Source organism: Anabas testudineus, chromosome 9 (genome assembly GCF_900324465.2).
Source record: "Anabas testudineus chromosome 9, fAnaTes1.2, whole genome shotgun sequence".
In the NCBI taxonomy this organism is placed as follows: Eukaryota; Metazoa; Chordata; class Actinopteri; order Anabantiformes; family Anabantidae; genus Anabas; species Anabas testudineus.
In genome coordinates, this window is record NC_046618.1 from 15,427,437 (window position 1) to 15,448,856 (window position 21,420).

Here is a 21,420-nt window from a genome sequence, read left to right on the forward strand (position 1 = left end):
ACCACTACCCACTGTGTTGTGGCACAGATGTACGGCCTCACTTAACTTTAGTGCTTGTTGGCCAGTAAAGGTGGGGTTGTGGTTGTGCTGAGCAGCTTTCAGGTGTGAGTTTGTATATGTCTGTACACACGAGGTTGCAGGCAGCTTTATTAAGTTAAATGATAGTTAAAAATATGTTTACTTTGTAGATCGTGTGTGATGTGTGTGTGTGGAGGGGTGGGGTCTACATTCTTGGATTGTTGATTAATTTTAGTTTTCCTGTTATGTCAGTTGCGTTAAAATAAAATGCTGCTACACTTTGGACTTTGCTCTTTGTGTAACTTTGCATGATGTTCTCCCACCCATGTCTTAACCTTCCCTGGCATGCAGCTATTTTATTGACTCAGCATGTTACGTGATAGGGAGGGGTCAGTGTTTACACCATGATAGATGTAGCTATTAATGCAGTCGTCATTATAGCATTTAAAAATAAACTGTGAAGTGTCAGAAATACGTGTTTGATACAGTGCAGACTATTAACAATAGTAGGTTTTAGTTGTTTTGTATGAAGCTGTCACCCAGATTTTTGCATGATTCATGACTCTGTAGCTGCAGTCCTTTTGAACTGCTGCATTCCTCCATTGCATTAATGGTTGCAATTAGTAACAAGGCTATCGTAACTAAATCTTTACAAAGTTAATGAAGCCATGAGTTTGGCCATGGGGGAATCAGTCGGGATTGTGGCCCGTTTGCTTAAGTCTTTAACTCTCCTTTGTGAGGGGCGTGTTTAACGCTTACACATGCAAAATACATAAAACAAATATGAGCAAATCTGACATAGGACGCAAACAAAAGCTCCTGCTTCACACACACTAAACATGCATACACATTCTTATTCACAAAAGTGGCATCTCATCATTGGACTGTAGAGAATAAAGCGGGCACTGTGCACGGTTTGGTATTGGTCCAATGATACGATAGAGTGATTACAAAGACACAGACAGTGCATTAGCTCTGTGTTGCGTGGAGATAAAATGTGTGCAACAAATGGGGACGCTGGCTCAGTCCATGTCATTCTCCTTTCTCCCTTCTTTTTGGTGAGAGCTGCAGGCAAACACACACATACACCAACCCCTAGCGACACAACTTATTTGAATACTACTCTGTTTCTGTGTCATGTTGATTTCCTGCTCGCTGTGACCCTCAATTTGGGACACCATATTTATTCTACTGCCTGTACGGCTGCCAGCATGACAAAGCCTTTACACAGCCAGCAGAGATGTGCTTCTGTAGAGAGCGAACAATAGTTTGAATAGATTCACCATGGCTGACCAATTCAAACTAATGCGGGTAGAACAAAGGTGGTATTGCTGTTGCATCTCTCATTAAGATACACTGTGTGTGCATTTTGATGGAATTGTACAGAGGTTATGGTTTTACATGAGGTTTACATGGGACGTTTTCACTGCCTGCTTCTATACAAACATTAACCTTAAAAAAAAAAAACAACAAACAAACAAGAGCTACTGGTATCGTATGTATCGTTCTCTGCTCCATGAACTCAAATGAATCTTCATGCGTTTACATGTTTTGTTCCAGGCATTCTTCTGCAGAGATCAGACGACACTTCGGTGGGAACTATGGCTTTCAACACAGCCGCTCCAACTCCAACGCTTCAGCCACAGCCTCAGTCTGCCTCAATGTGGTAAGGTTCCTTTTATAAAATGATTTTATAAAACTGTTTGTCTCACTATTCAGGATATCCAGGAAACTGTATGTATGACGTAAGGGGACGGATTATTCAAATGAATATTCGTTTTGTTTTTGTTTGTTTTTTTTTTGCATTTGAGCTAACATGCTAATCAAGGAAATGCAAGCGATATATAAAACATTTTAATTCCTTTTTGTTTATAGAAATTTAAAAAGCATGTTTTAGAATATCAACAGACCTAAAGCGAATGCTGCTGCCAAAATGTTAATTCACTGAATACTACTGATGCAACTGAGGAGAAATTCACACTGTGATCAGAAGGGCAGTGGAGGTGATTGCAGAGCTTTAGTGATGCACCACTAAAGTGCTATAAGTGCATATATGTATTTACATCCTCTTTACTGTCATTAGCACCAACAATATCTGACTGTCCGGTTTTGAGGATTATAAACTACTACTTTTGCAAAAACAGCTGTCGGCATTTTATAGGAAGAATCTTTCTTCCTCTTCCAGTTGGTTATTATACTTTTATTAAAATGGCGCTGACACTGCCTCTACTTTGATTTAATTTATTTTTTTAATCTAGTGTCCATTAGTTTCTGCAGAGGATTGGATGCCGTGATGCCAGGTTGTTTTCTTGTGTCTTTACTTGGAGCTTAGCAGACAGTGATTCCTGCTCTCATAAGCAAGCAGACGAAATGATGCACAGTAATCCTCTACAGGGATTTGTTCCCTCTTCTCTCTGAGACATCCCCTGAACTTCTGCCTCTGCCTCACACATTCACATATTCCTCTTTAAGTCTTTCTGCTTTTTTCTATTTCTGTTTCCCTTCTTCTTTTCTCCTCTGCCCTACATCTCTCTCATTTTAAGTTTTTTTTTTTTTTTGTAAAGCTCTTAGGCACTAAGCCTCCCGACATGTCTGTGTGTATGAGTGACTGAGCTGTAGCACTTTGATATTCTCCCAGTCATGATCCTTGAGATTGTCAGCTGACAGGGTTTCAGGAGGAGTACTTGAATGATCCATTCCACCCCAGCTTGTAGCAAACAACATGGTTAGTATATAACATGCTTAGGAAATGGGGTCAGTGCCTTGGCTACTGACAGGCGCTGGATGGGGCCTGCTTACCTTGCAGCTTACACAGGCAAATCTTTAATATGGCTGGATTTGGGCTGCGGGAGAGGGGTTTAAATATTATAATCTCTGGGATGATAGTTTACTGTCATTCAGCAGTTGCATTTAACACAATGATCAGAGAGAGGTGTTTGTTGTAGTTGTGACACGGATCCCTCTGTTGATTATGACAATTTCTGCCTCTCTTCTTCTCCTGATGTTTCTAGTGACTGAAATGACTGAGCAGTGTTTGTTGTAGGGTTAAAATCTAAATTGAGAGATTTTGAGGATGCATGGGTTTTATGAATGCTTGCAGTGCCTCTGTGTGTACATAAGCAGCATGCACGTGTTCTGTTGTCTGTAGTTTCTGTTCCTGTTTGTTAAAACACCAGTTGATGGAGAGACGCCTTGCTGATGTCACGTCCTGCTGTGGTTTCTCCCCTTCAGCTCTAAACTGCTAGACACTTTGCACGAATGCTCAAACGTGCTGTCAAAACATCGTGTGGCTTTGCACTGTCAGGCCCAATGAGACGTTCATTTTACCTGACTGTCAATAACTTCCACTTTTGTTAATGGAAATTATGTTTTTGTTCCTGGATCTACTTGAGTCCTTAGCTTTTAGTAATGCATCAATTTAAAGAGGATCTGTACCCTGCATTGTGGCTTAGTTTCAACAAAAAGAACTGAGCGTCAGTAGGTGTACGCTGTAGGTTCCCATATCCGGAGTGCGCCATTTTCTACACTTCCTTTTTGTGGTACAGTTTTCAGTTTTCGGCAGGGTAAGTCTACAATTTCCTTGTGAGCACAGCAGTCACTTGATGAAACTTTAAAATGAGAATATTAGTATGCTTTAATGTCTCAAGTATTACAATTGGTATTTAGGTATTTTGTTAAAATGTAATTTGTCATGTCTGTTTTCTCTGCCGGCTCATTAGTTCAGAGTTCATTGAGGACAATGAAGTTTGTGGGTGGTGTTTTTTAAATGAATGCATTTCACTTAAAATAGCCTCCTTTAGCAATTAATCGAACATTTCTTGGATTAGAAATGTTGTTTAAGAAATGTTATCTACCTCTTGTTGCATGTGCTTCCACAGATGTCAGATGCTTTATTTGCTTCCTGCTTGTAAAAACTAACTCCATTCTCATAAATTGTTGCAAACACATCATCTCTGTAATAAGCATTGAATATGTTGATAACAAGTCTGGCTGCTGATTTGGCAAATAGTGTAGTGGTAAGATCACCGCCCTCCATGCAGGAGACCATAGTTCCTGGTCGAGGGCTATCTCCAGTAGGGGTCCTTAGGCAGGATCTGCTTACACTTTGCCTTGTAAGTTGCCTGGTATCTAGTAAGTTGCTTTGGATAAAAGCGTCTGCTAAATGTAAATGTAGTGTCTTGCTAGCGAACGACTCCACAGAGCAGCCGGGGCTGAGCAGAAGCATGCATAGATTTGCATTCATTTGTTTGTGTTGTGTTGTTAGCCTCCACACTAAACAAGAAAAACAGGCATGCTGCAAAGAGGCTGTTGAAAGAATATACCTTTAAGTATAAGTTAACAAACAGAGAGATATGATCATATGGGTAGAGAATGACGTCTAGAACAGAGGAGCTGAAGGTTTCATAGGCCTGTGATTAAAAATAATAACAATACAATTGTGTCGTCTGGCTTTGTGTTTGTTATTTATAGGTTGGATTGCATGCTTACCATTAAAACTAGCCCATGTTGTACAGTCTTTTTGACAGAGAAAAAATATTTCTTAGGGTGGGCTTGATGTGCAAAAACATGTCTGAAGGCAAATGGAATTTACCCTGCTTTTAAAAGTTGAGCAGAGCAGTGACTCATGTTGGCCCTGCAGTTATCTTTACCTCTTCTGTGTGTACATTATCTGTTAATGTGAATCTTAGTGGCTGGTTTTGCTATGTATATTTTTTCTCTCTCTCCTACACACACTTTCTCACTCTTTCACTCACCCATTTGTCATTCAAATGCTTTCGGTATGCGACAGCGTGCAGCATTAGAAGCTTAAATATTCTTCCCGAATGATGAAAATGGACCCTCTTAACATCGTGCATTGTGCACGTTGAAAGGATTTGCCAGCATTAATTACTTAAGGATTTTATACTGTCAAATATTGTGTTAGTTAGTGTGTTCTTTTCCAAGCTTTTGCCTAAATCATCCTCAGCCTCCAGACTGTAATCAGATTGGAGCACTGCCCAGTTAGCTGCCACTTTTCAAAGAGACACCTGCTCCATGCAGGTTCCACTTTTACAACCGCAGCCAGCTGGGCTACAAAGGGGATGTGTCTTATCTTCTCACTGTGCTTTTTTTTTCTTGGGAGTACTTTCTAATGATGAAAAGCTCATCTATTCCTCCCCTTTGAGCAGCAGTGGGAATTTGTTTCCTTGTGTGTGGATGATTTCAACAGTATGTACCCATTTAAAGACCCTCATGAACATTTCAACCTATTTGTACTCGACATAAAAGTGACTACAGCCTTACCTTTGATCTACTGTAGCTCTCGAGTGTGGGCTGATGGTTTCTGTCTAAAAATAGTCCTCAGAAAAAAAATGCCTGGCTTTCTGATACAGGCAAGTTTGTTCCAGTTTCTCAGGTATTAGAAAATAGTCATCATTCAGCATGTTTGGTCCCTCCTCACTCTCTGGGTTTTTATTCCTCAGTATGTCTTTGAAATATGTGGTTCAAAAAAGGAAAACTAATGAATCAGCAAGTTTTACACTAATTATTATTCAGATTTTCTTTTGTTCTTGGTGATTCTTAACACATACTTTTGTTTTTGTTGCTAAACCTCATCAAACAAGTCTGACATAGGATCATGGGATGCTTCACATTTAAGCTTCATGGCAGACAATTCCTATTTACTCTCTGCTGGTTCTTAAACTTCATATTTAATAATATCCCTTTGCTCCTTGTACGCCAGTGTTTACCTTCTGTTGTTTGTTGCTCCTTCATTTTTCAGCCCCAGTCATATGAAGCTGTGGAACCTGTGGACCTGGAGGAATTCTTGATGTCACAGCTACGAAGTGGAGACTCAGCCCTGATGCAAGAACTTGGAGACTTTCCTGATGATGACCTCAAAGTGGAGCAGGTGGAGAAGGAGTGTCGCACTGTTCGACACTCTGTCCCTGAAGAAGGGTGGGTTACAGGCCAGCAGACATTGGACAACAAACGAAATCAGCAGACTTTGGTGCAGAACAGTCCAGATATAGTACAGAGTTTTGCATTTCAGACCATCATCAGTGTAATTCTCTGCACTCTTCATGAACTTCATGTTAGTTAAAAGTTAAATGAAAAGCTTAATGTTTAATCAGTTAAACTTACTCAATTGTGGTTTTAGAAATAAAGACCTAACTGTCAATAAAGTGTGCATGTGTGTGTAGGAACAAGCTGTCTGGAATTCAAATGAATGAATTCCTAAAATCATTGCAAAACTACTCTGTCAGTGCCTGTTCTGCTGTCTAAGATTACACAGGGCATTCATTCTTAAACCTTGACCTCTAAGTACAGATTAACAGAAGAGAGCAATGTAGGGTTTTCAGTTGCCTGTCAATGTTTGCATGCATGTCTACACATGCGTATCTTCTTATTCTGTTCATCCTTGTCCCTCTCTTTTTGCAGGGTGGAACCGGAACCCCATGTAAGAGACTGTGTGAAGAGTTATACCCAGCCATGGCTAGTGGTCTCCAGAAGGTAAATCCCACACAGGAACTGTTACAGTCCTAGTTTTGTTGATTGGTGTAGTGGCTGGTACACACAGTACACCTGTATGTACCAGAAACATTTTACACCCTGTAAAACATTTAAAATCTCTTATCCGACATGCCGTAGTGCTCACTTTTATATGTTGCAAAAGATTTCTATTTGTGTTGTTATCTAGATTGACAGTTACAGTTGTAACCATGCCTATCTTTTCTGGTTGTGTGTGTTTGAAGGTGCCAGGGGGATGGCTGGAGTGCATATTCAGAGCGAGTTGGTCTACACAGACTTCTTCAGAAACAGACCTTTGAGTCCGATTTCCAGCCAGAGAACGAGCAGAAACCAGTAAGGAGCACAGAGTCACTATCTGAAGCCTGAAAATACAAAACATATGAATATGACTTAGTATATTCAAATTTTAGTCTTTTGAATTGTGGATGCTTTATCTGCTTCACGACACAGGTTGAGGTTGTGCACTAACAAATGTCTGTCTTACTCAACAAAGGAGAAGCATTAGACTTCTTTAAAAAGCAGTCTTGTGCAATGTGGCACCACTTTGCAACACTTAAACAGTTCTATTACTTTTTCCTTCTGTACTGTAGTCTGGCCCAGTACAGGCCTTTCAGGACTGTCTAGCCGCCTCAGTGTCACTCTGCTACAGTATTGTAAAGCAACAGTGTTTATCCAGATTAAACAAGTTACAGTTTGGATTAGGACCTAGATCTAAAGCTAACATATCAAATCTAATTTGTTGGCTCTGTACATAAAAGCAGATGATGACAAGAGAAAATTAATTGAATTCTTAATTAGTGAGCTTTAGATGCACAGGTTGGTAGATAATGAGAGGCAGGCTGGTGGTTTGCCTATGCTTCCAGTCTTTATGCTATGCTAAACACCTCCCTGCTCTGACTCAGTACTCAGACATTAGATTAGTATTGTTCTTCTCGTCTTGTAACTCTCAGCGACAAAGTGAAGAATTAGCTTCTTTTCACCACTGTTGGAGGAGCACAGGTAGGGAGGGTCCATACAGTAGCGAGTAGGGAGGTGCAGTAAAGTTACTTTAAAAGAAAATGAAATGAAAATTATGGCTTGAAGGCAAACAAGCAGGTTCAGGAACAGGTTCAAGTGCACGGAGAACAATACAGAACCTGACGTTCTGGCAAGAATCTGGTGAAAGAGGCAGGTTCATGCAGTGGTTAGATAACTTGGGGAAACTAGAAACAGGTGTGTGAAGGGGTGCGGAGGGTCAGGTGACAGGAACAGGGGGAAAATCCGAGTCATCTGGTGGACAGAATGGAGAAAGGGAGAGAAGTGCTGTAATAAACGAAGAGCCTGAGGGAGTGAGATTGTGGCAGATAGAGATAGATGGGCGGACCAGGCAGGACTCATGAGAACTTCCCCAAAGTAAAGTTGCTTCTAAAGAAATACAAGAAACCTACTTTGCAATTTTTCCATTGAATGCAGATATTTTAACTAAGGTCTGAAACTAAAATACTGTAAAATGTTAGGGGGGGTTGGGAGAACAGGATGGGGGATGCTTTAATAGTGAACATAACAGTGTATTATTATTCTAGTCACTCCTTCCACAGCAACTGTGGCCTTTTCAAGTTTACTGAGCCTAGGTGGCACAAAACCCAACCTGAATACCATACACTCTCTAGTTCTACTATTTTCTTTTTTAAGAAAATCAGTAGCTGATGTCTGCACGAGGGTATCAGCCCTTATGCTCATTACACATCCATAACTCAGTCCTCCACTACCATTATTTTAAGATCCTGTCCTCTCGCGCTGCCTTTGCTCATGCTCCTTTGTCTTATAGTAGCTAAGCCTCTAGTTCCCAGCGTCAGGCATTCATAGCCAGTCCAAGTCCCAGACAGCGCCACTGCCAGCCTCTGGCTAGTTACCCAACCATCTCTCATGAGCAGTGAGCCCCACCATCCCCCTCCTGTCGCCCCATCCTTGCCAAGTCTAGTTAATCACCCAAACCAAAAGGCCCTTATTATCACTGAGGACTTCTCATGATTTACGTGCCAAAAAGAGAGTGACAGAGAAGGGAAGAACAGCACTATTGTCCTCCAGGACTTAATGGGTCTCTTCTATGATCCAATCTGCTTTAGCAATGGCCTTGGGATCATGGTGCCATGGTCTCTTGGAGCCTCAGAGGGGTGAAGCACGTGAATCAGGGTGGAAGCTCGGTCAGTCCTAGCCTGTGGTTTGAGAGCCAGGATATGAGATTGATGGATGATGGGATTGAAAGAGACAAGGACAGAGGGTGGCAAGAGGCAGTTTTCAAATCTGGATGTTGCATGGGAACAGTGAGTTTATGTACTGTCCCCCCAGCTGAATCTGAGTAATTCCATATGGTGCCATAGCAAGAAGAGAGACCTCTTACTGATGGACAGCTCTAATCAAATAATTTTGGTTCAGTGACGCAGGAATTGATGTGGTTCCTGCTACTGAAATTTTAAATAAGGCTGGAGAAAACAAGTATTTTCTCATCAATGAAATTCATTTATTAGTAAATTTATTATTCCAAATAGAGAATATTATAGGATTTCCCAAGGTGGCATCTTCATATTGTTCGTTTTATCTAATAATCCAGTAATCACAGTCACAGTTCACAGTGATATAGCATGAATAAAAATAGCTATTTCACAGCAATCATGAATTAATCAACTAAGTTTCAGCTCTAATGTTAAACTGAGCTACTGAAAATGTGCTTTTGCGCTTGAGAAGCTCAGTAAATTTTAAAAGACCACCAGAATAAAAGAGCATCTGGTGCCTTTCTTTCCTTTCTCATTGAATCCCATAGTAGTTACATTTTCATATCCAAAATTGTGAGTGTGGATTTATTCATATAAGGTTGCAGATGTTAATGACATTATTATGTGTATATTTGCTGTAAAAATCTGCTTATTCCAACTATAACAGCAGCAAATATTGGACTAATTTTTCTCCAACAGGCCAGTGTTGTTGCTGGCAGGGCACTGGATGTCAAAAATATGCAGCATCTACTGAACAGGGCTATTATGGTTCTGGGTCAGGGAGTCAGCCTGGCGCTGTTTAGTCCTATCATTTTTGTCTGGCAAGCTGTCAGTCTAGTGGGAGATCTCTTATTACGGGATTTGATCAGCTAATGCACTGTGTGTCAATACCACCAGTGACAAGTAATCGATACCACCATACTATGTCCAAATTCAAAGGTCTCATTTCCTGAATTCTGTATGGATGACTCTAAAAATACAGTAAGTTCATCCCAAGGAAGGAAGGAGTTCAAATGAAAAATGCATTCAAACAGTCAAATACATAATTATTATTAACTGTAAGTAGCTGAAAAACCCGGTTTTATTTCCCATGATCCTCTGTTGTTTCCCTGTTGCTCACTCTTTCCTGCTTACACATTTCATTTATTTCACTTTATTCTCCTTGACCTCATCCACCTTAAATACTACCACCTGCCTCAACCCCCTCTTTCTCCCTTACCCCAGGTCAAGTCTCCAACTCTAACTGTGTTGAGAGATGATTCTGACCGTACGCTGACCTCCTCTGACTTTAATCTGCGGTGTTTAACTCCGGACCAGAGAGTGGAGGGACTGCTGGCCTTCAGCAGCCATGAAGAACTGGACCGCCTCAATCAGGAGGCACGGCACAGCAGTAGACACCCCGAACTTTTTGCCTTGTACCCACCAGCTGACGAGGTGAGATAAATATAAAGCTGATATACTGTACATTGTGCAGTAATATACCAGTGTGTGCTTGTACATATGGAGTACATATATGGGTTAGGTTATGAAGGTGTAAACACCAGAATGGGGACTAATGTCTGCTTAAATGTAAATTGAAGTTGAATTAAGTTAAATACATAAAAAGCAACCTATGAGACCTGAATTTATTACATGTAATACATATTGAAAGTCAGTCAGCGTTGCATATTTTCCAACTCTTGTATATAAAAAAGGCCGCCACAGCGTCTTTTGCTGAGAACAGCAAACACTGTGTGTTTGTCTGTTTCAGAAGGGTCAAATAATTGGAATGCATCAAGCAAAGAAAACATCTAAGGAGACTGGTGAAACTACTAAAACTGGGTTAAGAACTGTCCAAAGCATTTTCAAAAACTGGAACCATCATATTCGAGGAAGAATTAAGAACTCATGGCTATGTTTAATAGTGAAAGTAAGAACATTTCCACATGCACAGTGCAAAAAGAACTCAAGGGATATGGACTTAACAGCTGTGTAGCCTGTAAACCACTTGTCAGTGAGGCTAATTAGAAAAAAAGGCTTCAATTTACAGCATGGGAGCATGAAGTGTGGACTCTGAAGCAAACGAAGAAGGTCGTGTCGTCTGATGAGTCCAGATTTACACTGTTCCAGAGTGATGGGTGCATCAGGGTAAAAAGAGAGGCGGGTGAAGTGATCACCCATCATGTCTAGTGTCTACTGTACAAACCTGTGGGGCCAGTGCTGTTATTATGGGGCCAGGTTATTCCATCGATCTCCTGATTTCTCCTGATGTCACTGGCATATTGCAAGATGACAATGCCAGGATTCATTGGGCAAAATCATCAAATTGTGAAAGAGTGATTCAGGGAGCAGGACACATCACAAACAGAGTCCAGACCTTAACCTCACTGAAAATCCTCGAGATGTGCTGGAGAAGATCTGGGGGAAAAATTAATGCAACTCTGGACTAGAATTAATGTTGAGACATTGCAGAAGCTTTGCGAGATGATGCCACGGTGAAAGTGTGCTGTAATCAAAGCTAAAGGTGGTCCAACGAAATAATACGTGTGTGACTTTTCCCTTTTTAACGGACAGTGTATATTCACTAGCTGTTCTCAAAAATAAAGGACTTCCACCACTCAGCTTTTTTCTAAATCTAGAAAAAGTGGCATTGATTCCATAACATATGCAATGTCATCACATTTGTTTGTGTGGAGAGTTGCATTGATTTCTCACCAAGATGTTTTATTGATGATGGGATCAGACTGCATAACGTCTCCAGCACATTGCAAAGATTCTCATTTTGGTTAATGTCTGGACTCTGTGGTGACCAATCCATGTCTGTTCTTTCTAAAAGTGGACTTTACAGTAGGGGAAAAGCTGTTCACACAACCAAAGAAAATGTGGAGAGATGCAAAATAAAGAGCATGACCAGGTTGTACTTTCAATACTTGAAGTATATCTTCCTGTAGTTTTAACTCCAGTTCCTTCCTATTCATTTAACACTGGCGGTTTGTTTGTTTAACTTCCTAAATCTCATCCAAATGATACAATCCTCCCTGCTTTTTGCATGGTTTGAAACCCTTTTCTGCTATTGTGTTCCAGGAAGATGCAGTGGAGATCCGGCCCATCCCCGACTGCCCCAAAGAACACACTGGAGACCGCATTTTGGTCCGATGCCAGGCCATCAAGTATGCCATCCATTTTCATTACACTGTAGGAGGGAGAGCAGCTCTGTCATTTAAACAGCTGCCCTCTGTGTGTCTTAGGGGGTGAACAAGGAACCAACAGTTGGTTGACACCTCCTCGTTCATGAAAATGATCTTTTGCTTAGCATTTAACATACACTGCGTTCTTGTATGTCACATCTGATGACAGCGTGTAATACATACGATGGACAGAGCAGAGTGGAGGAGAGCTGGACAGTGGTTGTTGTTCCTGCTGTCCCTCCCTCCCTCTCTGGGATTTTTTGCTGTTTATCTCACTTTCTAACACTCACACACACAGTTTTTCTGGTTTTCACCCTTGATCTAATTCATCCATCTGATATTCCATAAAACTGTCAAATGTTTGAGTTGAACTCATTTCTCTGCTTTCAGTGGTCTGGCAGCTGCAGCCCCTATCCTTTAACCCTCAGTTCAAACATATCATCACTTATCGTTGCACGTTTTGCTCTTTCCCAATGCAAAAATAATCTACAGAAATAGAACAGGACTGGGAAAATAGAATACAGTACAAGTACAGTACAGAGAAAACCACAGTGCTAAAACTGACCACGTTAAGTCTTTTCTTGCTATATATGAATTATAATTTCTCTTTTTCTTCTTGGCTTTGTAGGTTTGAGATCGACATTGAGCCAATATTTGCCACTATGGCTTTGTATGACTTGAAAGAAAAGAAAAAGGTAAGACAGTTTTGCTTTACTGGAATAACATGTTCATAGAACTGATCACAATGTCAACGTCAAAATCCATGTTTACGTCATGTCTTCGAAATGCTGAAAAGTAAAATGTGACTTTGTTTTATGCTTTTGAAACTCTTCCCATTATATATGCGTACAGTTGCAGTATTTTTAACCAACTCAAGAGCAATGCTGGCAGCAGGTATTACAAAGTTACCAAGGCAGTGAGTCATCCTCACATTTAAATTGTCATTTCTGATTGGCTTAAAATTACAGCGTCGGATTTAATAAAGTACACTTCCCAATTTCATTTGTAGGAGCGATTCAAAGGCAACTTAGGTCTTTGTTGTGCTATGTGTTGTTTTATCATTCTCACAGATTTGTGGCACGGGGGGTCATCATGTGTTGGCTCTATAACAACTAATACTCCGTTGCATTTTCCCAGTCAACCAGTTTGAACCATGTCAGTTTGCATGTTTTCTGTGGATTTACACAGCTGGATAGTTTTTTGGGAGAAGGGACTGGAAGGATTTAGTTTGTACTTAAGCGCTCATGGATCTCTCAGATGAGGCAGGGTTTAAGCCACCAGCCTTCAGCCTCCTCTATGTGTGAGCCAGATGCTTCCTAGCTTGTCAGCAGTGCTGATGGCTCTAACACGGTCAGTTGGGTAAAGATAGGGTAACGTAATGCCCCGTGATTTCGACAAATGGATTGTGCACAAGCCAAGTTTGGGACAACATCACTTTGAAGATGCAACACAAACAGTAAAAGCCATGCTCTAGATGAAATCTTCCACTTGGATGCCAAGGAGTGTAATGTAAATCAAGGACCATTGGAGCTCTGCTTCCTTCTGATGTCAGTGTATAAGAGCAGATCCGACGTGTCACATTCTCACAGTGCATTTTGCTTAAAGTGACTAATTTTATTATGTGCCGAACTAAAGTGTGTCCTTGTGGAGGTTAATACAACTTGCCGCCTGTTAGATTGAGTAGAGACGGAGCCAGACTGTTAAAGAGCTATTAAACGTCTCTGTGTCTCAGTGAAGGAGAAAGCGTCAAGGTGGTTTTGTCAGATTAAACGTAAAGCATTTGCCAGTGACCTATTTATCTCTAAAGGCTGCTCTTTCTCTCTTTCTTCTCTAGACGGTTCTACTTTGTTTAATCCCACATTTCTGTTGACGCTTTGCCTTATTTTCTCTATATTCCCTCATCCCTCACTGCTGTTTCTGTGTCGCACGGGAATTCGGTTGCTGTGTCTGTTATTTTTTTATTTATTTATTTTCACATCACTTTTGTTGCTTCACATCTGTGAAATCTGGAGCAGATGTTCATATAATTCCATATAATGCTCTAGTTATTAGTCGTGTCTCTCTTGCCCATCAGCCAAGGTGCAGACGCAGGATTTGACTGGCCTACTTATGATATCAAATTCATGAATATAAACAGACAAAAGTCACGCAAACAGACAAACATGTACTCACAGCAGAATGATTAAAGTAAGGTGTGTTTCTTTCAGTATTTCCTACAGTTGCTTAGTGCTGCTGTTGCTAACACAAATATTGTGCCGGACTGTGACTGCAGCCCACAGTGAGCGATCATAACATAGCACTTCTTTCATTCTCGTCAGGAGCGTTTCTTAATGAAAAGGGTTCTGCCACAGTGAGTGGGATGACTGCAGATTCATGGAGCAGAGTTGGAGAAGGTCTTCATGGCAAAGGTCTTCCCAAAAAAATGTAGCTGTTAAAGCGGTCTTAGATGCACCAGGCCTCGGAACAAGGCAAAACAATTAGGAAATGTGAAGCATTTGCACTTGAGCAATGTTTGCGAGTCATTCAGAAGCATAGACTCTGACAAATATGTAAAGAGATTACATTCCTCGTGCCTCATTAAAATGTGGTGGTTTGAAGGGCGTCTGTCAGCGGCGAACGCTGTTAAAATGAAGTCAGTGACCACTCTGACTTTGTTGAATACAAAGTGTAATATGCTATTTAAGTCAGCTGGCTTTGATTATTGAGAAAGTTGTTGCTTTCAAGAAGACTTCCAAGAAGTCATTTGTCAAGAAGAGGTGGACTCCCCCTCTGCAGCCTTTCGAGACCCTTCACTCCTGCAGTGCTCTCATCATGTGGTAAAATGAATAAGGTCATTTCCGTCACAAAATATGTGCAGGAATTTGATCTGCTACAGCACTATTAACGAAACCAGATTGAAAACAAACCAGCTGTGATGCGTCTAGAGCACTGTACCGAGTGTGTAATCTGATCACACCATATTGTGTTAAGGATTCCAGATAACAGGTTTGGCTGCCAAGATGTTTGCTTTGGTGTGGTCAGTGTAATGGACGTCCTATGGGATGAGCAGAAAGAAGAAAACGTATCACATGACACACACCAGACCAGGACAGACCAGGGCGCATGGCTGTGTTCCTAGCCTGAGGTCATTAGGGAGGCGAGTGGAGTAATGGAAGAGTGGACTAAACAGACGATATCCTAGGATCAGTACTGTGTTTACAAAACTCCTAAACTATTCTCCTTCAGACTTGCATCGGAACACATTGCATCTTAGACTAAAGTTTTACATTTTATCATTACATTTCCTGTGCATTCATTTTGGTCATGAGATATTATTCTGGCACTAAGGAGTTGATATTTTTTCTTCCAGATATCAGAAAACTTCTACTGTGATCTGAACTCAGAACAGTTCAAAAACTTCTTGAAGCCTCACACTCCCCGTGTAGATCAGTCCACAATTGCCAGATCTGCCATCTTCTCCATCACCTACCCTTCTCCAGATATCTACCTGGTCATCAAGGTAATAAAACCAATAGCACTTAAAACAGAGCAGTGTGATGCAGACATAATAACACTAACACTTTATGGTAAGGGTTCATGAGTTGTCATGAATTTCTATGCATGAATTTATGATCATTATTGTATCTTACCCTAAAATTATAAAAAAAAAATAATTCTATTCTATGTACCCTACATTTTAGTGCAGTGCCACCCCTGTGTCTTGAATGTATGTCTTATACGGTACCTTTGCCTGCAATTGATAGATAGATTTCTTTGAATGTGATTATGCTCAGTTGCTCACATGGTTCATGCGTCCTTCCTGTGTTTTAGCTTGAGAAGGTTCTCCAGCAGGGAGAGATCAGTGACTGTGCTGACCCATACATGACACTGAAGGAAAGTGACTCTGCAAAGGTAACGTGGCAGCAATGACGTACTATGTTTCTACCATTGTACAATGTACAACAAAGATGCTGTATCATTTGCCTTTTAATAACACACTAAAGCTTTGTAACACTCGCTGTGTACCATATATTTAAAAGTTGAAGGTCTTTTCTGGAATTGGGCTTGATATATTTACTTCTTCAGAACAAGGACAAACTTGACAAGCTGCGTGGTAACGCGGAAACTTTCTGCCACCGGCTGGGTCGTTATCGCATGCCTTTTGCCTGGGCAACTGTTAAAATTATGGAGGTCATCTCTACTGCAACATTAGACCGTGATGTCACAGACTCTGATAGCTTAAAAGGAGGTGAGTGCTAGTAGATTATTTTTCAAATTTTTTCTTTTTTTTTTTCTTATGATGTGTTTTTTGCATGCATTCCCTTGGATTGTGTAAGATTTGTGCATCATTTGACCCACAACTACACTTTGTGTCACCCAGTTAAGTCAAGCAGCATTGACCGAAGAGCACAGCTTCCCAGAAGGAACTCCGAACGTTACAGTACCATTGATGATCAACCCTGCAACATGTCTGCCTTCAAACCTGCAAACATCACCATCACCACCATCTTCAAACAGGTCAGACCGCTAATCAAAAAGACACACAGGCTTGTGGTTACAGCATCCGCTAAACTGTGACGTTGAATAAATTCTGTGTAGTATATTAACGCTATTATTTCAACATCTTAATCTGATCATGAAAATCCCTTGATGCCTAACTGTGCGTGTTTTTGTGTCAGGAAGGAGACCGACTGAGTGACGAGGACTTGTTGAAGGTCCTGGCTGAGATCAAGAAAACCTCCAATCCACAAAGGAGAATTAAGACAATACCAGGTCAGCTCTCATGACAAGAAGCAGTTCTGCATTAGTTCCACATTAGTAAGATATAAAACAAAATATAAGTCTGATCTTGTGTTTTTCAGGTTTCATAAAACTGGACATGTCCCCAGTCCACGACACACCCCAGGCGTGTTTGTCCACTGAGCTCATCCCTCTCATACCTGTGTCTGAGAAAGTGATTCGACCGGTCAAAGAAGTGCTGGAGTTCCCATCTATTGAGGTTTATGTCCCTCACAATGTTTACAGGTGTGTTGGAAAATAAACCATTACATGACTCTTAAGATTCATGGGAAGACTTTAAACACACAGGACAGTCCCCAAAAAATGAATAAACATTATGTTCAAAATATGGAATACACATTTTTGGGGCTTATGTAAAAATGGTATTCCCACAGGATGTTTTGAAACAAATGATTCATAGCTGTACACATCGCTCGAGCTGACGTTGCTTTGTGGCTTTGATCCTTTTAGTCTGTTCTCTATATTTAGGTCTCTCCATCCACGCTACCTGTGAATTTGCCTTGTAGTTTAGCAATGGGGATGTAATCTGTGTTAGCACAGGTTTGACTCAACATTCAATTTAGAAATACAGTAGTGCTGCTTGCACTGCTTGTACTTTAACAATGCATTGGTAATTTAAGGAGTGAACAAGTCCTCTGCATGATAATTACATGGTGACGTTCTCTGTTTGGTGGAATCTGATGGATTTCTTTGTGTGTCTCGGGTTTCAGAACAGATTACAGTGTTGTATTAAAACCACAGAAGGTCACATTAAATTACTGGTTCTTTTGACTTCACTGTCACCTCAGTATTGTAGGGCTGAGACATTGATGAATAGACGGCGCCCTCTAGTGATGGGGCGATGGAACTCGTCATTTTAGAGTAAATAGTTCTTGATTTATTTTTTATTTTTGATGTATTAATTTAAGTCTTCCTGTGTCTCTGTAGGAACCTGCTCTTTGTCTACCCCCAGAGGCTCAACTTTGTCAACAGACTGACTTCAGCGAGAAACATCACCATCAAAATCCAGTTTATGAGTGGAGAGGACGCAAGCAGCTGCCTTCCTGTGAGTGCTGCCGTTTAAGAAATGTCGTCAGCACTGCTGTGACGGTGGAATGCTTTTAATTATTACACTACATGTGATAATCTATGAATTATTTAATCAACTAATTAGAACACATATTATTATGTAACGTGCAGTGTTGCTCTTTGTATTTTGCAAGAAATGAATGTCGACACTTACAGTTTTTAAGTCATTTCATTTCTATCCTCAGGTCATTTTTGGGAAATCAAGTGGTCCTGAATTTGTCCAAGAAGTCTACACCCCTGTTACCTACCATAACAAGCAAGTACACTTTGAAACACTATTTACAATTTGAAAACGCTTCCCTTTGTCTTATTAGCAGTCTGGGTAACTCTTAACTCCTTCCCTCCACCGTTATGTTTTTAACCTGGTGTCTTTTTTCCTCCTTTATCTGATTCCTCTGTTACTCTCAACGTCTCGATCTCTCAGGTCGCCTGACTTTTATGAGGAAGTGAAGTTGCTTCTTCCAGCCCGTCTCACAGAGAGGCATCACTTGCTGTTCACATTCTACCACATCAGCTGCCAACAGAAACAGAACCAGAGCGGCAGCTATGAGACCCTCATCGGATACTCTGTAAGACTTTTGACTTCACTGCCCAGTTGTACTACCTGTGTCAGGTATTAGGTGTCAGGTAGTAAATCATTACTCCTGAAACCTCATTTGTTAAATGCGAAACGTTTTGCGACGCCTCTGTTTTGTGTGTGAATGCAGCACATTCAAACTTTCTGAAAATAATACATTCATGAATGTTCTGTCTTGTCAATTTATGACTAATTGACGACATTTAATATTGTCTAGTTTTAAAATGCACATATTTGACTTACTTTCTCTGATCCAGTGGCTGCCCATACTAAATATTGACCGACTGCAGACTGGTCAGTTCTGTCTGCCTATTCTCTTGGAGCGGCTACCCGTCAACTATTCACTGCACACTCCTGAGGTATATGTATATGTATCTTCATTATGTAAAGAGCACTCTCTCCATCTCATCATGTAAATTGGCTTTTTTAATTATTGTTTTTAACTTTTCTTAAACGTTTATAGTCATATATTCTCCCTTTTGCCTTCGCTGTGTAGAAACTTCCCCTTCAGGTGCCTCCAGTCAAATGGATGGAGAGTCACAAAGGGCTTTTCAACCTTGAGATCCAGGCTGTGTCGTCTGTACATACGCAGGTGAGTTATGGTTGAACACACAACACCCAGCATCTTTATTGCTTGCACTCTGTGTACACTTGAAGAGTAAATATCGCTGCACAAATAATAAGTGTCCAGTCTACTTTATAAGACATTCACCCTGAACCACAACCTGCACTCTGTCTTATCACATCTGTTTCTCTATCTCTCTCCCTTTTTTTCCCCCTTGCTGTTACTTGTTATTTCTCTTTTCTGTACCAGGACAATCATCTGGAGCGTTTCTTCACACTCTGCCATGCCTTGGAGGGTGGAGCAACATTCCCTGTACGGGTCAGGGATGAGAAGATTCCAGAAAACAAGCTCGAGCATGAGCTGAAGCTCAGCATCATTTCTCTGCCCTCCTCCAATTTAGAGCCTCTGGTTCTTTTCCTCCACCTGGTGATGGATAAACTCTTCACCCTCATCATGCAGCCCATGGTTATTGCTGGCCAGACTGGTGAGGAATTGCAATATTGAGTCAAATAACTGAGCCAAGTCACTGTTGAAGAGCATTGGAAACTTAGAAACTTCCACATTTTTGGAAATTTATAGTTGTTTTTTTAATTTCATTGCATATTGGATAAATCTGACTTATTGGAGCTGGTACCTTAATTAATAACTTAAATGATTGATCAATTAAACTGTTGAATTTCAGTAAAGTTGTTACTGATAAAGAAGAAGGAGAGATAGAATCGTATTGATATGATGTTGTGGATGACACTAGTTTCTGTACATGTATATATGTTTATGCTCTACAGCTAATCTGGCCCAGATAGCCTTCGAATCAGTGGTGTCGATTGTCAACAGTCTTCATAACAGCCAGGAGCTGAATAAAGACCAGCAGGGCAGGAACAGCCTCTTGGCGACCTACCTTTACTGGGTGTTTCGTTTACCTGATCCCCCTCGAGACGTGCAGAATGCAGGTAGTCACATAATGATTTCTAAGTATAACTTTGCTTCTCTTCTGTTTTGCATTTTTCCTACAGTTATTTCTGTAAATGAATCTCGTCTTGTCTCTCCAGGCTCAGGCAGCACGATACCTTCAGCAGAGATCCGTTACAGCACCATGGGTCGGGCTACAGCGGCCACAGTCGGCAGTATGCTTCTTCAGTCCAGAGTCCGCAGCAGCAGCAACCCGGACATTCCTGCTCCACACACCTCTGATGAAGATGCAGAGGTCAACAGCATCCTCTCTTCCAAGGTAAAGAGTGTTTTCTCAAACCATCTCTCTTTTTAAGAGCAGTTATCCCAACTTACAAAACCAAGATCTGCTTTTAAAGAAAAAAAACATTGTTTTCCGTGTTTGACCCTAGGCCAGTGCACACACAACACACAACACACACACATTGCTGTATGTAAATATCTCAGCATGCTTCTAATACGCACACAAAACAGTCATTTGCTATTCATCCTCACAGTACATTAGGTATTGTAATAGACCCCAAGACACCCACTCTAATAAAAGCATCCATCATGTTAAATGCGATGGAAACTGTGTGTGTTTCTGTCTTCAGGGTCTCAACAACCCAGGCAGCCGCATGTCCACCTATGTTGACGTAAACCACCACCAGAACCCCACAGGAAGCACCAGGCCCTCCAACCGAAAAGTAAAAAAGTTCTCCTCCTTCATTTTTTGCGCTCACCACCACACATTCCCTCTGTAGCTTTGATTATTCACTTTCAAATCTGCTTAATCATGCTCTCTAAAAGAAATGTGCATTTGATTATGATTATTTTCACTGGGAAGGTCAGTTGTCTCCTGAAGATGGAAATGAGAGCAGCACAATTTGAATTTATGTTGTCATGTGGTGACATTTTAGACAATGACATTAAATTTGTGAGCCTATTTGGATATATCATCAAAATGACTTCTGTCTGAATGCACCTCACAGCTGTCACTCTCAGGATGTGCCAAGATCTCAATAAAAACACAGTGTCAATGGTGATTTAATTGATATCTTCACTACAGCCTTGTGTTGTTCAGCTCAGACACTGTAAACTGTACACTAATATGTAAAATCTAACTAAATCAACTTGTTTCTGATGCAGGTATTAAACAGTATTCAGGTTTTAACACCAGTTCCCACTTGTGACCACACGGGGGGAGTGTGACACTGAGGACATTAGCGTTGTTGCTTTGTGTGTCGATATTTTTTACTTTCTTGAAACATAAGAAAGATGTCCAAGTTACCTCAAAGTGATGCAAAGTGTAATACTTTAAATACAGTGAAGTTGTGCCTCAATGTATGTCTGTATTTTCTCTCATGCAGCAGTTTCATGAGGAACTGGCCCTGCAGATGGTTGTCAGCACTGGAGTCTGCAGAGAGAATGCATACAAATATGCTTGGTTCTTCTTCGAACTACTGGTCAGTGTTGTTTTTTTTTTTGTATTATTATTTCCAAAAGTGTGTCAGTGACATTTACTGTTGTTGTGAAAGAGCAGAGTGAAATTACTGC

At 40.8% G+C, this 21,420-nt stretch overlaps 1 protein-coding gene across 2 annotated transcripts in view; it reads left to right on the forward strand.

The window, feature by feature from the left end:
• The window catches only part of dock8 (dedicator of cytokinesis 8), a 44,755-nt gene that overhangs the window by 5,503 nt on the left and 17,832 nt on the right, over positions 1-21,420 (forward strand). Inside the window, exons 2-24 of one of the 2 annotated variants that reach the window (XM_026343702.1) lie at positions 1,579-1,684; positions 5,780-5,955; positions 6,439-6,510; positions 6,753-6,861; positions 10,005-10,214; positions 11,844-11,929; positions 12,576-12,642; positions 15,297-15,446; positions 15,758-15,838; positions 16,013-16,175; positions 16,308-16,444; positions 16,606-16,699; positions 16,789-16,951; positions 17,654-17,771; positions 17,980-18,050; positions 18,219-18,363; positions 18,629-18,730; positions 18,868-18,963; positions 19,186-19,420; positions 19,722-19,886; positions 19,986-20,164; positions 20,478-20,570; positions 21,234-21,329. In XM_026343702.1, the coding sequence (XP_026199487.1) occupies positions 1,579-1,684; positions 5,780-5,955; positions 6,439-6,510; positions 6,753-6,861; positions 10,005-10,214; positions 11,844-11,929; positions 12,576-12,642; positions 15,297-15,446; positions 15,758-15,838; positions 16,013-16,175; positions 16,308-16,444; positions 16,606-16,699; positions 16,789-16,951; positions 17,654-17,771; positions 17,980-18,050; positions 18,219-18,363; positions 18,629-18,730; positions 18,868-18,963; positions 19,186-19,420; positions 19,722-19,886; positions 19,986-20,164; positions 20,478-20,570; positions 21,234-21,329 (2,914 nt within the window). Of the gene's footprint in view, positions 1-1,578; positions 1,685-3,287; positions 3,582-5,779; positions 5,956-6,438; positions 6,511-6,752; positions 6,862-10,004; positions 10,215-11,843; positions 11,930-12,575; positions 12,643-15,296; positions 15,447-15,757; positions 15,839-16,012; positions 16,176-16,307; positions 16,445-16,605; positions 16,700-16,788; positions 16,952-17,653; positions 17,772-17,979; positions 18,051-18,218; positions 18,364-18,628; positions 18,731-18,867; positions 18,964-19,185; positions 19,421-19,721; positions 19,887-19,985; positions 20,165-20,477; positions 20,571-21,233; positions 21,330-21,420 lie in introns of those variants that run through there. The other variant, XM_026343703.1, reaches the window with a different exon arrangement.